Source organism: Macrobrachium nipponense, chromosome 6 (genome assembly GCF_015104395.2).
Source record: "Macrobrachium nipponense isolate FS-2020 chromosome 6, ASM1510439v2, whole genome shotgun sequence".
In the NCBI taxonomy this organism is placed as follows: domain Eukaryota; kingdom Metazoa; phylum Arthropoda; class Malacostraca; order Decapoda; family Palaemonidae; genus Macrobrachium; species Macrobrachium nipponense.
The window spans coordinates 80,022,535-80,039,559 of NC_061108.1; the positions used below are offsets into that span (position 1 = coordinate 80,022,535).

At 42.5% G+C, this 17,025-nt stretch overlaps 1 protein-coding gene across 3 annotated transcripts in view; it reads left to right on the plus strand.

Annotated features, from left to right (window-relative positions):
• The window catches only part of LOC135216300 (cytoplasmic dynein 2 intermediate chain 1-like), a 404,990-nt gene that overhangs the window by 198,545 nt on the left and 189,420 nt on the right, over positions 1-17,025 (plus strand). For all 3 annotated transcript variants that reach the window (XR_010314849.1, XM_064251471.1, XM_064251472.1), the window contains exon 8: positions 368-495. Coding sequence is in view for 2 of the 3 variants with exons in the window: in XM_064251471.1 (XP_064107541.1) it covers positions 368-495 (128 nt within the window). In the remaining variant the exon portion in view is untranslated. The remainder of the gene's footprint in view (positions 1-367; positions 496-17,025) is intronic.

Genomic DNA, 17,025 nt, shown 5'->3' on the forward strand with positions numbered 1-17,025 from the left:
TGTATCTATGGTTAAAATGGTGGAAAATTATTTTGCTGTATTAGGAACACAACCTAGTAGAATTGCATTAATATTCTTAAAGAATTTTTATTACATGATGCAGGTACATGTTTCATAAGGTTTCCCTCTGCCTTTTGCCCTTGTAATTACCTGCATATCTCCTAAAACGAAACCAGCCAGTAAAGTAGAAATGTGCCTCTGGGCTGTCTCACCCAGTTTACCTTACAAATTATGCTGCTCTTGATGTAGTTCAAATTTAGTCTGTTACCTACTGAACTTAGTAAAATAGAAAATAAAATATGTGTATCTATGAGATATAATTGGTGTTTTAGTAATTTATCAAATTTCTGCTATTGTTATGTTTTAGGTATGGTGCAAGATGCAGCATCTAAAACAGCAACCAAGGAAAATCAGAATACCACTACTCAGAGACCAAAAACATCTCGCACTTTTGTCAATTTTGCTGTGGCAAAGAAAAAGCAAGAAGCAGCGCATGTAAGTGTCAGTTGTATTGTATATTGAATAATCTAGATACATATAAGACTGCATGTTTATTACATTTCCATGTTTACAGCAATTTATGGCCTTGTTAATTTTCTTTACAGTATTTTATATGATATTAATAATTAGGTTTATGAATACAGAAATGGATACTGATTAGAGATGTTAGTTTTCTGTATGTATCATACAAGATTTGCACTCTCATATGAGAATTATATTTAGTGCAGAAATACTGAATATGTACCATCATTTGATTCTGTCAGGAAGACATATGTATATGTAGTTTAGTTAGGTTGTCAGTATAATATAATTCTCTGTAAGACTGGAGTTTCTATTAACAAAATTAATTTTTAATACAAACTTATCATTTAAATTGGCCTTTATTTGTGGCCTTTCATGTATTTTAGGTACTAAATTCTTAATTTTGTATATATAACTTACCAAGTAATTACATAGCTGCTGCTCATAACTGTCGTTGAAAGCAGCAGCTATGTAATTAAAAAAGGGATTTTGACAAAGGAAAAATCTATTTCTGGCCGAGGGGCCTGTGTCGCCCAGTGAAATAGGTTCCTTTGATACTATTTCTAGGTATAAATATTGCTATTCATACCAGAGAAAAAGAGAAACGTTAGTGCCAAGGTAAATGGCTCGCTCACCTTTTAATTAAAGGTGTCGGTATATATAAAGAACGAGTTAAAACCACTACCAGAGGTACCCTGCCATTTAGCTTCTTCCTCCGCCAAAACCCCATCTACAGAGGAGCCGAACCATAGCCCCGCTACCCTCTACTACTACAGTGAGCGCCTCTGACATCATTCCTGAAGATAGCACCCAAGCTTGGGTTAAGCAGGGTGAGGAATACAAATACAGGGTGGGATTTCACTGGGCGACACAGGCCCCTCGCCCAGAAATAGATTTTTTCCTTTGTCAAAATCCCTTTTCTGGGCTCAGCCTGTGTCACTCCTTGAAATAGTGCCAGAGAATTAGCTCCACCAAGCTTGGAAGAAAATACAAAATACTGAAATTAGCAGGTAAAACAAACACCAGTAAGGTTAATTAGTATAATGTACAACTTAAAAGTACAAAACTGGTACAAAGCGAAAGGTAAAGTATATTTTACCATCTTAAAATTACTTAGCTTAAAAACTTAAAGATACAAAGCACAAAAAAGTTAAAGGTACTTAACAGTAAAACATGTAAGAGACAGAGACAATCAAGTTGACAATCATACAAATAAGCGAGGGAGCTGAGCCCTAATGCAAGCAATAATGTAAGAACAATTACATCCAAGGCAATATATAAACTAGAGGCGAACTAGCTAAGCAAGGGTGCAAGTGAGGCAGGCAGAAGGGAAGGCTACAGTGAAAGATTAATAAGAATATTAAGTAGTGTCAGGGGAACTGTGTTTCCAGCTGCCACTGCTGAAAATTTAAGGGCCTCCAAGGACTAAGTAGTGGCGTTTAAAGACTGCCGGAGATTTCCAGCCTGTGTATTTCTTAAGATCATCAAAATTCATATGTTGAAAATAATTGATAGATGTGGCAACTGCCCTAACATCATGAGCCTGTGGGAAGGATTCCAGGTTGGCTTGTTTAATAAAGTACAAAATTTGTTGTCTGATGCCTTTTAAGGAAATTGTACCACCCTTCTCCCTGATGAATAAGGGACCTGAAGACTTTAAGGTTGTTCTACTCAAGTAAGCACTTAAGGAGTTAACCGGACATAGGGACTTGTCCTGGGGGAGTGGTAAGATTTTCCATGGGGTCAATCTTTCTTGTGGATCCTCATTTTTGGCCAAAAATTTACGATCTGGAGAGAGAAGTACTTCTGATGGAAGGAATTTAATGTGACCTGGTTCTCTCGAAAGAGCCGACAGTTCTGAAATTCTTGCTCCTGATGCTAAACTTAATAAAAATAAAGTTTTTCTCAGGAGGGTTATATAATCACATGATTCATTATTTATTTCTGAGGCCAACTTAAGAACGTCATTCAAGAACCAAGAAACTGACTTAGGTCTCTCTGTGGGTCTAAGTCTAGCACAAGCTTTTGGTATAGAGGAAAAGTAAGAATCTGTTAGATCTATACCAAAACCAAACTGGAAGATCTTTTTAAGAGCTGATTTGGTAGTGGTAATTGTGCTTGCTGCAAGACCTTTCTCGAACAAAGTTCTGAAGAAGGAAATGGCCAAATTTGTGGTCATTATTTGTGTATTTGAGCCTTTAAGAAACATAGCCAGTTTCTTAACGGCTGAGTCATATTGACGTAAGGTAGATTCCCTTTTATCTGATTCCAGAAATGCAAAATTTTTGAGGACCGATGTTAGCGTTCCTGTGAGCTGCAAACTTCAAGAAATCCATAAAGATAGGGCTATTGAATCCTTGAGGAAGCGGACACAGTCCGTGTTTGAACTAGCTGGGTTAGTTTGGGATTGGGAATCCGTAGGGGCCGGAGTCCTAATTCTAGGAGCAGTGGGAACCAATTGCTTTTGGGCCAATTGGGAGCTACTAGAGCCACCCGGCCCTTGAACGATCTTAGTTTGTTCAAGACTTTCAGAAGAAGATTCACCAGAGGAAACAGGTAGATCTTCTTCCATGCATTCTAATCTATTGCCCTAGCATCCGTGGCATAAGCCAGAGGGTCCAGGTTGGGTGCCACATAGCAAGGGAGCCTGTGATTTGACTCCGTGGCAAAGAGATCCACCTGAAGCCCCGGGATTTTTTGTCAGATCCATTTGAATGACTCGTTGTCCAAGGTCAACTCCGATTGTAGAGGGGCAGAGCGTGACAGAGCGTCTGCTACTACGTTTCTTACCCCTGCTAAGTGAGTAGCTGACAAGTGCCAATTGTTCTTGTCCGCCAGAGAAAAAATGGCTATCAGGACATGATTCAGGTGACTTGATTTGGATCCGCCCCTGTTTATGCAGTGGACTACCACTGCATTGTCTAGGACCAGTTTGACATGCGATTTCTTGTGTGGCCGGAGCCTCTTCAGAGTAAGAAACACTGCCATGGCTTCCAGTACATTGATATGTAGCTGGCGGAATGGTAGGGACCAGGTTCCCTGGACCTTTTTGTACTGCGAGTACCCTCCCCACCCGCTTAGGGACGCGTCCGTGTGGATCACTAGAGACGGTGGGGGGAATTGAAGGGGTACTGCCCTTGATAGGTTCTTCACTTTCGTCCATGGGTGGAGACGTTTCCGTAAGATCGCCGGGATAGAAGCTAGCTTGTCCCGGGACCTCTGGTTTGCTTTTGAATGCCAGACCCTGTTTATGTCCTTCAGTCTGGCTTTCAGAAGAATGTCCGTGTCCGAGGCAAATTGGAGTGAGCCTAAGATTCTTTCTTGGTTCCTCCGGGAAGTTTGGCGTTGTTTGAGAAATTGCCTCGTAGCCTTGGCTATTTCTTTCCTTTTCAATGGCAGGATTGACAGAGTATGTAAATCCAAGTCCCATTGCAGGCCTAACCACTGGAACCGAGATTCCGGTGTTAGTCTGGACTTGGTTTTGTTTATTTGGAACCCTAGATGTTCCAGAAACTTGATTACTTTGACCGTTGCCTTTTGGCATTCTTTGGGGGACTTTGCCCATATGAGCCAATCGTCTAGATACTCTACTAGCATTATTCCTTGAGACCTCAACTCTTGAACGACTGCTTCCGCCAGTTTCATAAATATTCTGGGGGTGATGTTGAGCCCGAAAGGCATTGCCTTGAAAGAATAAGCTTTGTTTCCTAGCTTGAAGCCTAGGAACAGGCGGAAGTGTCTGGCTATTGGAACATGATAATAGGCATCTGTAAGATCTATAGAGGTTGTGACGGTCCCACGGGGAAGTAAGGTCCGCACCTGCGAAACGGTCAGCATTTTGAACTTGTCGCAAGGAATGAATAAGTTTAGGTGTGACAAGTCCAGGATGATTCTTTGCTTTCCTGAGTCTTTCTTTGGCACGCTGAACAAGCTTCCTTGAAATTTTAAGTTCTTGACCCTTGATACTACTCCTTTGAGAAGAAGATCTTGGGTATACTCTATCAATTCCGCTGTTGGTTTTTGGTAGAAATTGTTGGGTGGAGGAGGACTTTCTGTCCAACTCCAACCCAAACCTTTGCTCACTATACTTTGAGCCTAAGAGCTGAACCCCCACCGTTGGCGGAAGAGGTACAGCCTCCCTCCTACCTTGGGACCCTCCTACCTTGGGACTCTCAGCCATGCCAGGGGCGGCCTCCCCGTGTTCCCCGGAAACCTCTGCCCCTGCTGGTGGCCCTGCCGGATCCTCGATGTCGAGAGGCACCCCTGGCATGGCTGCCTCTGGCAAACCTACTAAATGGCTGAAAGGCCTGGGCCTCAAAAGCCGAGTTATAGGCTGGCGAGACAGCAAAGGAGGTTGATGGCTGGGGCTGTTGGGGTGGTGGAGTCAAAAGCACATACTGCTGTTGAGGGTGTGCTTTTGAAGTGGAGTGCTGTGGTACCTGGGGTACCTGCAGCGCCTGGACCAGAGCCTGTTGTGAAGCCTGGAAGGACTGGAACTTCCTAGGCTTCTTTTTCAACCTGGGGTTGGTTCCGGAGGATTCCAGCTTACGTTTGTTTACCAGACCCCACCTGACCTTCAGGCTCTGGTTTACCTTAGAGGCCTCGTGCAGCACCTCTGCCACTACCGGAGCAGGGAAGAGGTCTGTTCCCCAAATGGAGGAAGCAATCAGCCTGTTAGGCTCGTGGCGGATGGTGGCCTCCCCAGAACATGCTTCCTGCAGTTCCTCCTTGCGACGACAAAGTCATAGAAGTTGCACTGCATTGTATGCAGTAACAACTTTGCCATGACCTTAAATAACGGCTCTTGTTCGTAAACAAGAGCCGTCATTTCCGCCATCGTCAAGGAGGAGAGTGACCTGCTGAGCCTAGTCCGGGCGTCGAACTCCGTCTGGATTAGTGATTCAGATAGCCTTACCTTACCTTACAGACCTTACATCTTGTTCGGGTTGCCCCAGGTCCCTCAGTGTGAGGCACCTCTAGTGTCTACCAGAGAGTTGCTAGTACATCTTCCGGTATATTTTGCATCTTCCAATCTTGGATGGTCTGGGATGCAGTTTAGATATTTGTCGAGCTTATTCTTAAACACATCTACGCTCACTCCTGATATATTCCTCAGATGAGCTGGCAACGCATTGAATAGACGCTGCATTATCGATGCTGGTGCGTAGTGGATTAATGTCCTGTGTGCTTTCCTTATTTTTCCTGGTATAGTTTTGGGCACTATTAATCTACCTCTGCTTGCTCTTTCTGATATTTTTAGTTCCATGATATTTTCTGCTATTCCTTCTATCTGTTTCCATGCCTGAATTATCATGTAGCGTTCTCTTCTCCTTTCTAGACTATATAATTTTAAGAATTGTAGTCTTTCCCAGTAGTCTAGGTCCTTAACTTCTTCTATTCTAGCTGTAAATGACCTTTGTACACTCTCTATTTGTGCAATATCCTTTTGATAGTGTGGGTACCATATCATATTGCAATATTCAAGTGGACTACGAACATATGTTTTATACAGCATAATCATGTGTTCAGCTTTTCCTTTGTTGGAAGTGCCGTAACAACAGTTCCCATTTTTGCTTTACATTTTGCCAACAGAGTTGCTATTTGATCATTGCATAACATGTTCCTATTCATCATCACACCAAGGTCTTTAACTGCTTCCTTATTTGTGATGGTCTCATTATTAGGTCCCTTATATGCATATAGCTTTCTTTCTCTGTCTCCATAATTTATTGATTCAAATTTATCAGAGTTAAATACCATCCTATTTACCTCTGCCCAATCATATACTTTGTTAAGGTCTCTTTGTAGAGCGTTCCTATCTTCATCACAAGTAATTTCTCTACTTATTCTTGTGTCATCTGCGAAACTACTCACTACCGAGTCTTTAACATTATTGTCTATGTCTTCAATCATAATAACAAACAGTATTGCAGCTAACACCGTACCTTGCGGCACACCGGATATTACCTTGGCTTCATCCGATTTCTCGTCGTTTGCAATAACTATCTGTTTTCTGTTGTGTAAAAATTCTTTTAACCATCTTCCTACTTTATCCACGATATTGTGTTTTCTAATTTTCTTCGCTAATATATTATGGTCTACTTTATCAAAAGCTTTTGCAAAGTCTAAATAAACCACATCTGTTTCATTTCCGCTTTTCATATTTTTGAATATGTTTTCACGGTGGGACTAACAGTTGGGTTTGTGTACTTTTTCCGGGTACGAAACCATGTTGTCCTTTATTAAACAAATTATTTTTTATTAAATGTTTCATAATATTTTTCTTCATTACCCTTTCATACACTTTCATAATATGTGATGTTAGACTCACAGGCCTATAATTACTTGCCTCTAGTCTTGATCCACTTTTGAAAGTAGGGGTAATATATGCTAATTGTGCTCATCATATATCTTGCCTGTATCTACACTTTGTCTTAATAATATTGCAAGTGGCTTTGCGATAGAATGAACTACTTTCTTTAACAAAATAGCAGAATTCCATCAGGCCCTGCAGCAGCTCCATTTTTAATTTCATTAATAGCCTGCACAATATCAGCTTCATTAATATCTATGTCAGCTAAATATTCACTATTTTCATCCCTTACTTCTATATCATTATCTTCATTATCTATTCTAGGGGTGAATTCTCTCTTATATCGTTCTGCCAGTATGTTGCAAATTTCCTTTTTTTCATTCGTTAATCTCCCTTCAATTCTCAGAGGGCCTATTTCTATTCTTCTTTTATTCATCTTCTTCGCATATGAGTATAATAGTTTGGGGTTTTGCTTGATATTTAATAGGGTTTTTTCTTCCAAGTCCCGATTTTCATTTTCTTTTGATTGTATAATCTTTTGTTCTGCATTTTCTATCTTACTTTTTAGTTCTATAAAACTTTCCATGCATTTTTTTTCTTTTGCAAGACCTTTTTTCCACTTTCTGATTTTCTGGAACAAGATCCTTCTGTCTCTTGGTATGCATGAATGATGTTTACTTTTCTTCTTCGGTATATATTTTTCCACTATTATCTCCAATATTTTATATAATATCTCCGTATTTACCCTTATGTCATCACTTACGAAAATGTTATCCAATCTTTGTTTAATTCTTCATTAATTTCTGACCATTTTATATTTTTACTGTAGAAGTTGTATTTTCCATATCCTTCCCACTTTTTCATTTCTTGCTTATCTCTATTTTCACTTGCTTTGGAATGAACTGTTAATTCTATGACATTATGGTCTGAAATACTCGCATTATAAACTATTATTTCTTTAACATAATTCATCTCGTTCACAAATACTAGGTCTAAAGTATTTTCCTTTCTTGTTGGCAGGTGATTTATTTGTTGAATGTTGTATTCTAGTAGCATATCTAATAGCTTTTCAAATTGCCTCTTATCTTCTGCACTACTATTACTCTCTTTTTTTATATGTATAAGTACAACCACAATCTCCTATTCGTTCTTTGCCATTCCTACGAAAGGAAAGTTGAAGTCACCAGATTAGGAGAATAGTCCAAGTCCTTGTGATTTCTACATATATCATCCAATTTTTTCAATTATTATGTCAAACTCTTTAGTATTAGGAGGTCTATATATTACTATGTTCATCAATTTTTCAGATTCAAATTCTACCGCTATTAGTTCACATTCTGAGTTACTATATTTCTCATATATTTTTCCTTGTTTTTTGTCTTTCATATATTGCGGTTCCCCCTTGATTCCTATTTTTTCTATCTGATCTATAAGTTTGGAACCCTTTTATTTGATCATCATTCCCAGTCTCTTGGGAATACCAGGTTTCACTTATATTCATTATATCTATTTTCTTTTCATTTTGGGTTAGTTCTTCTAAGTACTCTATTTTTCTTTTTGAGTTACTCGTAACTAACCCTGCGCATTCATCACTATGATGGTTTGCGTGTTTTTCTCCTTCATTTAATACTGATAGTATAAGGATTTTCCCATGTCTCTTTCCTGTTCTGGTATGTTGTTCTTTTTTTCATTTCCAGAAATTCTGACATTAAAAAATCCTGGGGAGCCTCTCGCTGAAAAGCGTTGTGGCGCAGTCGGGTTTCAGCTTCCCTACTGTGAAGGTGGGTGCTGCACCCTCAAAATAATTTTCTGATCCGGGGATCAGAAGGGAGGTCGGCTCCGTTTCCCGGAGCTGAGGCATAGGCTCGTCCTTAAGAGCTGCCTGGTATGTAGCTTCCACTACCTAGGTAAGTGGGAGAGAGCGGAAGTGACCTTCCACAGTGGTAAAATGTGAAAGGGCTTTTGAAGGCGGTGAGTCAAGTGTTTTCACACTCCCACTCATCCAGACTTCTCAGCCACACCTGCTGCGCCTGTTCCCGAGGGAGGATGACAGTCTCCTTCGGGACTTTATCCTCTCGCATCATGGCTGCGTCAGTTAACCTGATGTAGCCCATGAATGGAGGTTGAAGGTTCTTGGGATAACACTCGAAGTCTTCCAACCTCCGAGTCCTAATACCTTCAATGGAGAGCATGCCGTTCACGAACGGAGAGTATGCCGCAATCCTCCACGGGTTGTTGGGCTTGAAGTCCGGGAGTCTTGACGAATCCGGCATGACGGCAGGTATTGCTACCTGACCGGATTGAGAGTGGCCTGCCACGAGTGAGTCCCTAATGCCTATCATAGCATTTTCCTGGGCAGCCATTCTCTCCGTCAGGGATTGGATCAACTGACCCGAGGCCTCGACCAAGCTTGAAAGCTGGGAGAACATCTCCTTAAACCTAGTGTTGGAGGAGAAAGCTTCGGTGTCGAAGGAGGAAGACTGGGCCTTCTCCTTCCGAGGCCTATGCTTAGGGGACCGCGGCGCAGAAGAAGACGCACCCATAGCTTTATCCGCCCCGGGATGGTGAGCCGGGGACTTCTGGATAGAGGAAGGAGCTGACTTCTTTGGCAGCGACTTCGGCTTTGATTTAAAGTCCGCAGAGGACTTGACCTTGGGGATCATGGAAGAAGTTTTTGGTCATACCGACCTCTGCTTCTCTGTGAAGCCCCAGAAAGAAGTAGAAGTGGAAGGGATAGGAGAAGGAGAAGGAGAAGGATTCAAGGAAAGCCCTTGAGCCCCTATAGGACCTGCCTCAAGTACACCCTTACCTTCGCCCATGACATCTTCATTCATGGGCTCCAAGTCCAGGTTGAGAGCTGTAACGTCCTCCGTCAGGTCCCCTTCCGCCAGGAGCAAGACCATAGCCTGGATATCGGCAATGAGAGGAGCGGCAACTGGGGATCCATGACCGAACCCCTCTTCGCGCCGGGGAAGACTAGGTCCGCCATGTCCTGGGCCAAGATGTAAGGGCGGCCTTTGGGAGAATTCCTCCCGAAACCCCCGACCCAGGCCTTCAAGGTGGCTAAAGCTGCTGCCCTCTTCGCTTCCAAGACCTGTAAGAAGGGTTAGAGTTAGCCATAGAGACAAGACGACTGAAGTATATGAATCAAACAATTCAATTCGAAAATATGCACGTAAGTGAATATAATGAGCAAACGAATGGACTCAATGCCATTGAAAATGGAGACTTACTTCGGTGGAGGCTGCTCCAACTAAGGCGTAGCAGGTGAGGCAGTTCTCATGGTGCCACACCAAGTAGTCGTCCACCCGTACGGCGCACCCGGCATGGGAGCGGCAGACTTCATGTCCACAGGGATCCTGCAGGATGGCATTACAGCCGGGCTCCTGGCAACAGATGACCTGTAAGTCAAAGGATACATGAGTATCATGACAACCTCCGGGGAGGTTATAGAACTTAATGCTATAAGTCTAATTTGTAGTAGGCGCCGGAGTGGAGCCTACCATCCAGGGAATATATATATATATGTATGCATGCAGTCACATATGTAAAATATATCTAGGTTAACAGCGCTGGAGTGGCTCCAGAGAACCAGACCAGTAATACCGGTATGGCCCTGTAACTATATCAAGGTAACTGCTGCACTGCAATGCATAGCTCCGTGTTACTTAAGAGGGGGAGAGATTACTAGGTCAACTCCGCCGTGGGGCCGGAGTATGCCGCAAGCCACTGTGAGAGCGGAAGCGAGACAGTGAAACAGAAACCCTTAGAGTGACATTTCAGACATGTACAAGCTAGGTTGTGTGTAAATGCTATATATTTTAATGGAACACCAACTGTACACATGTACGCTGGATGACACCCTAAGGCCCCGAGGCCTATGACTAAACATTCTCAAGCTAGGTCCGGTGTTGGCCGGAGCTGAAACCGCTGGAGCGGAGAGGATGGAGAGTACTTAGGGTGGGTGGGGGGGAATGCAGGTGGGCGGGGGGCAGTGGTCCCGCTCCCTTGCCTGTTTGCTCACCGTAGTCAGTGAAGGGAAGGGGGGGGGAGGGGAGGGGTCCCCAAGCCCCGAGCAAAGCGACTGAGTACGGGCAGGCCCGAGAGCTGATGTATCCACCCCCACCTACCTCCGAGAGAACTCCACCTCTCATGCGGACCCGGATAGCTAGCTGCGTAGTGAGTGAGTCATCACTCCACCGTGGTGGGTGGGCATGGTGCGGAGGGGGAGAGGGAGGAGGGGAGGAGGGGGGAGGAGGTCAGCAACGGGGTGGCTCGTACGTGATCAACTGGGAACCTTCCCAGCCGGGTGAACAGACATGCGGTGTGGAGGGCCAATTGATCACAAGGGGCCAACCGGCCATGAAAGTCGCACATAGCACACAACAAAAAATAACATTAGAAATATACATATAAATATAAAATAAATGAATATAAGCTAGACTAACACGGGGGGGAGAAATTACTAATAACAGCGTAAGATAAGGATGTCCAGGAGGGGTAGGCTAATCGCAAGTCTAATGACTCGGGTGTGTTAGCCTAACCCTTAGGCGGCTATTCGGTATGCTGTACCAATATGGGGGCAGGAGACTAGGAGCCAGGACATAAAACGAAGGGACTAGGTCCTAACGTAAGGGAGAGACTCCTAACGAATCGGGATCTGACTAGGCTAGGCTACGATCTGAAACATGCGGTCGGGGTAGGGGGACCCCGTGAAAGACTAGACTGAATAAATTTCAAGCTGACTGCATGAAAAACACAATAAAACAGTTATGGAATAATAAATAGTACTGCTAAGGTAACTCTGATGGTATGGGAGACCAAAAGAGTGCGGGAGCCGCCATGCGGTCCGGGACAGAGAAGTCGGCACGGGAACCATGAAGCTCACGCTACCTAATCTCCTCCTAAACACAATAAAATGGGTGAGATCTGCATAATTGAGATCATAAAACCATAACAGCAGTACTTAACTTGGATGCAGTAGCTTGATCCATCGTAAAGTAGAATAATCCAATAAGTCAGCGCAAAAACACACAGCACAAAACAAGACGCGTGTACGCTATCAAAAGGAATGATGTCAGAGGCGCTCACTGTAGTAGTAGAGGGTAGCGGGGCTATGGTTCGGCTCCTCTGTTGATGGGGTTTTGGCGGAGGAAGAAGCTAAATGGCAGGGTACCTCTGGTAGTGGTTTTCACTCGCTCTTTATATATACCGACACTTTTTATTAAAAGGTGAGCGAGCCATTTACCTTGGCACTAACGTTTCTCTTTTTCTCTGGTATGAATAGCAATATTTATACCTAGAAATAGTATCAAAGGAACCTATTTCACAGAGCGACACAGGCTGAGCCCAGAAATATCATTTTGAAAGACCTTTTGCCAGCTGGATAGGTGTACTGTGCATGCACCTTTATGGATTCTAGATGTAGTTATTAGCTACAAGTAGTAAGTGGTTTTGGGAGGTGGAGCATTTGATGTAAAACATGGGTTTTTGATAAACAGATGGTTTATTCTTAATAACTACATTTCTTTTTCAACAGTTAAGTAGATAACTCTCAAAATTAGCTGATCAGAACTAAGGGTCCAACATAAAACTCATAGAATTATTAAAAAACTCAGACTGAGGTGAACAGGGAAATATGATTGAGCATCAAAACCATACAAACATTAGACTAAGGGGTATGTATGTGCTAGTCCATGCTCTGCTGTTATGAAGTCAAATAATTGTATATGACTATACTCACCAATGTGTTGAAGTACATCTGACCATGCCCTGAAAGATGGCATCATGGAAATGGACTGAGACTAAAATGATGAAACATTGGAAATTCCTCCTATCAACTGAAGCTGGTTTCCAGAATTTTACATGTACTTCAGGTTCTGATGGGCCGAGTTCTGGTCATGTGTGCATCGCCCCCCCCTCCTTGGAGACATTAATGTGCAGTGCATTCTCCTGTAACCTTACTTTCTACATCCAAGATGACTTTTCTGAGCCTTAGTGAAGACTTTTATCGCATAATATTACTTTTTATACAAGTAACCTACTAAGTGATTACATAGCTATAGTTTCAACTAGTACAGCAGCTAAAATTTTGAAATTCATGGTAGCGATTCTTATGTTTTGGTGTAGGTAACTAACCCAACCCACTTTTGGGAAAGAGAGGAACAATTCAGCAAAGAGCCTCAATTTTGTTTTTGCCAACTTATGATGAAGGTTGTGAACTACAGCTGATTTTGGAATTTGTTTACCTTACCAGTTGATGGTTTGATGCCAATTGGTGATGTATATTTGCTTTTTGGTAGTCTTCGGCATTTTAGAGCCAAAATAGGTTGCCTTAAAGACCGATTTTCACAAACTTGACGTTCTTTCACAATCTGAGACTTAGTTTTTCAAGATTAAGATTCATTATCTGTCTGATACATGTTTGGCTAATACTTGTTATTGCAGCAAAGGCTGCATTATGAGATTGACTGCAGCAAAGTATGACTCTCACACTAGCTGCACAAATTGAATGGGTCAAATGTGCTTTGGGGAGTTATCCTGTGTTGAATGTGAGGACTGGGATCCAAAACAATGGAAAGTGATAAACTCTCATCTAGCCAAATTTGAAAAGGACAGAAAGAGAAAGGTGACTGTTAGGAATGATGATACAGTAGAGCCCCGGACCTCGATGTTAATTCGTTCCAGAAGAAGCGATGAGATGCGATTTTGTCGAGATTTGAATTAATTTTTCCCATCAGAAATAACTGAAAATGGATCAATCAGTTCTTGACCACCAGTTATTACCCTAACCTTGCCTTTTTATACAAAACATTACCCATAAATACACATAAAAGGGATTTTGACGTAAGGAAAAATCTATTTCTGGGGGATTGGTTTGTGTCGCCCAGCGAAATATCCCTTTAATCCATTATTTCTAAGGTAAATGCACTAACATATACCAGAGAATAAATAAAATAAAGAAAAGGTCAGTATAACTGACTCGCTCACCCTCCAAGAGGGCGTCGGTATGAACACTAGGGCGAGTGAGACCACTACCACGAACCTCTTACCAATAGAAATCTCCTACGACAAAACCCCCACAAGTAGGGGAGCCGGACCCACAGACGTGTGGGCAGCAACTACTACTACTCCATCCCACGCTACCGACTGCTGCGCCTCTGGTGGCCATCCTGATGTTAGCAGACAATCTTGAGTGCAGGGATGGGTAGGGTGGGATTTCGCTGGGCGACACGAACCAATCGCCGTTTCTCTGGTATCATAGCAATATTTTACTAGAAATAGTGCTAAAGAGGACACATTTCACGGAGCGACACGGCTTCCTCGCCCAGAAATAGATTTTTCCTACGTCAAAATCCCTTTTCTTGGGCTCAGTTCGTGTCGCTGCGCGAAATCGTACCAGAGAATTAGCACAAGATTGTAAATGAAAATAAATAAGGTCTCAATAAAACTTAAAATAAAATGAAGTATTATAATTGCCAAAAAAAAAATATACATATACACAATTATTTATACAAGTTAGAAAAATAATACTTAAAATTAGCTTAAAGTTAACATATATGTACAGGGCTTACATGGAATATATGTTGAACTAACAATCTGTGTATACTTATTACATACGTTGTAAATAAAAGCAATATAATAATAAAATAAAATGATCGAACAAAGTAGGACTATAATTAGTAAATAAATTTATGTCTTAATATACAAAACCCGTAACCATTGTAAATGGAGATGTGTCACCCTAGCATAAAAATAAGGGGACCACATCATAGAGATCATTATATACAAACAATTGTGGGTGACCCTAGCAAAAAAATAAGGGACACCCACTGTACCATCACAAGAGCAGCTAAGACTCAAGGTAGACGTAGATGAACATGGAAGGTATAGACAAAACGTTTTGCAATGAGATAGGTATTTAGAAAGGAGATCTGGATCTTCAACTTAAGATTAAGCAGGTCCGTCGGGGGAAACTATGTTACCCGCCGCAACTGCTGAAAATTTCAGAGCTTCCAAGGACTTTAAGTAATGACGCTTAAATACTGTCGGCGATTTTCCATCCAGTATACTTTTTCAAATCATCAAAATTCATGTGCTGGAAATAGTTAATTGAGGTGGCAACTGCCCTGACATCATGAGCTTTAGGGAAGGAATCAGGGTTGGCTTGCTTAATAAAGTACAGGATCTGTTGCCTGATACCTTTAATAGATAAAGTACCACCTTTTTCTCTCCTAAAGAGAGGACCCGAAGAGGATGAGGATGTCCTGGACAGAAAGGCTCGTAAGGTCGATACTGGACAAAGAGAAACATCTTGCGGAAGGGGTATAACCTTCCACGGTTCCCACCTCAACAAAGGATCCTCATTCTTTGCTAAAAAGCTACGTTCCGGAGAAAGTAGCACTTCCCCTGAGGGAAGAAATTCTATATGATTCGGATCTGTGGATAACGCCGACAGTTCTGAAATTCTAGCTCCTGAAGCCAAGCTTAATAAAAATAGTTTTTCTTAAGAGCATTATAAATGAACATGTCGTATTCGTCTGTTTCTTCTGAAGCCAGCTTTAGAACATCATTCAAGACCACGACACGAGTAGGCCTTACTGAAGGTCTAAGTCTAGCACAAGCCTTGGGAATAGACGAGAAGTAAGAATCTGTCAAGTCTATGTTGAAACCGAGTTGAAAAATCTTCTTCAAGGCTGACTTGTTTGTCGTAATAGTGCTAGCAGCTAAGCCTTTTTCAAATAAAGATCTGAAAAAGGATATAGCTGAATTGATTGTCATGATTCTAATATCTGATTCTCTCAGGAAGGATGCCAACTTTTTGACTGCAGCATCATACTGTCTCAAAGTTGAATCCCTTTTATCAGATTCCAAGAAAAGAATATTTCGTGGATCAATATCTGCATCTTTTTTAGCTGCAAACTTCATGAAGTCCATAAAGTTAGGGTTTTGAGAATTCCTGAGGAAGCGAACACAGTCTTCATTTGTACTGACTGGGAGAGCCTGGGATTGGGAATCCGAAGAGGACGAAGACCCAGTTCCAGAATCAGAGGGTACCAATTGCTCTTCGGCAGGTCTGGGGCTACTAGAGCTACTTGACCCTTGAACGTCCTGAGTTTGTTCAGTACCTTCAGGAGAAGATTCACTGGAGGAAAGACATAAATCTTCTCCCAGTTGTTCCAATCTATGGACAGGGCGTCCGTGGCATAGGCCAGAGGGTCCAGGTTGGGAGCCACATAACATGGAAGTTTGTGGTTCGCTTGAGATGCGAATAGATCTACTTGCAGACCTGGAACCCTCCGGAGAATCCATTGGAACGAACTGTTGTCTATGAATCATTCCGACTCCAGAGGAATTGAGCGGGATAGAGCATCTGCTATGACGTTTCTCACTCCAGCTATATGGGTGGAGGAGAGGTGCCAACTGAACTTGTCCGCTAGGGAGAAGATGGCTACCATGACATGATTCAGATGTCGTGACTTGGAGCCTCCCCTGTTTACGCAATGGACTACCACTGCGCTGTCCAGAACTAGCTTTATGTGGGAGTTCTTTGGCGGACGTAACCTCTTCAGAGTCAAGAACACTGCCATCGCTTCTAATACGTTTATGTGAAGCTGGCGGAACTGGGGTGACCAGGTTCCTTGAACCTTCTTGAACTGAGAATATCCTCCCCAGCCGCTTAATGAAGCGTCTGTGTTGATGTAATACCCGGAGGAGGGAAACTGAAGGGGTACTGATATTGACAGGTTCTTCACTTTTGCCCAAGGGCGCAGACGATTCCGTAGAATCTGTGGGACTGATGATAACTTGTCCCTGGATCTGACATTTGCTCGTGAGCGCCAGATTCTGGTTAGGTCTTTCAGTTTGGCTTTCATCAAGATGTTTGTCACTGAGGCAAATTGGAGGGAACCCAGGATTCTTTCCTGGCTTCTCCTTGAAGCATATTTGTGCTTTAGAAATTGCTTTACTGACTTCGCTATTTCCTTTCTCTTGGCTGATGGAATCGACAGAGTATGGGAGGATAGATTCCATTGAATGCCCAGCCACTGAAAGTTGGACTCCGGAGTGAGTCTTGATTTTGTTCTGTTTATCTTGAACCCCAGATACTTTAGGAACTGGATTACTTTCAGTGTGGCTTTGTGACATTCCTCGACTGTTGGAGCCCAAATCAACCAATCGTCGAGATACGC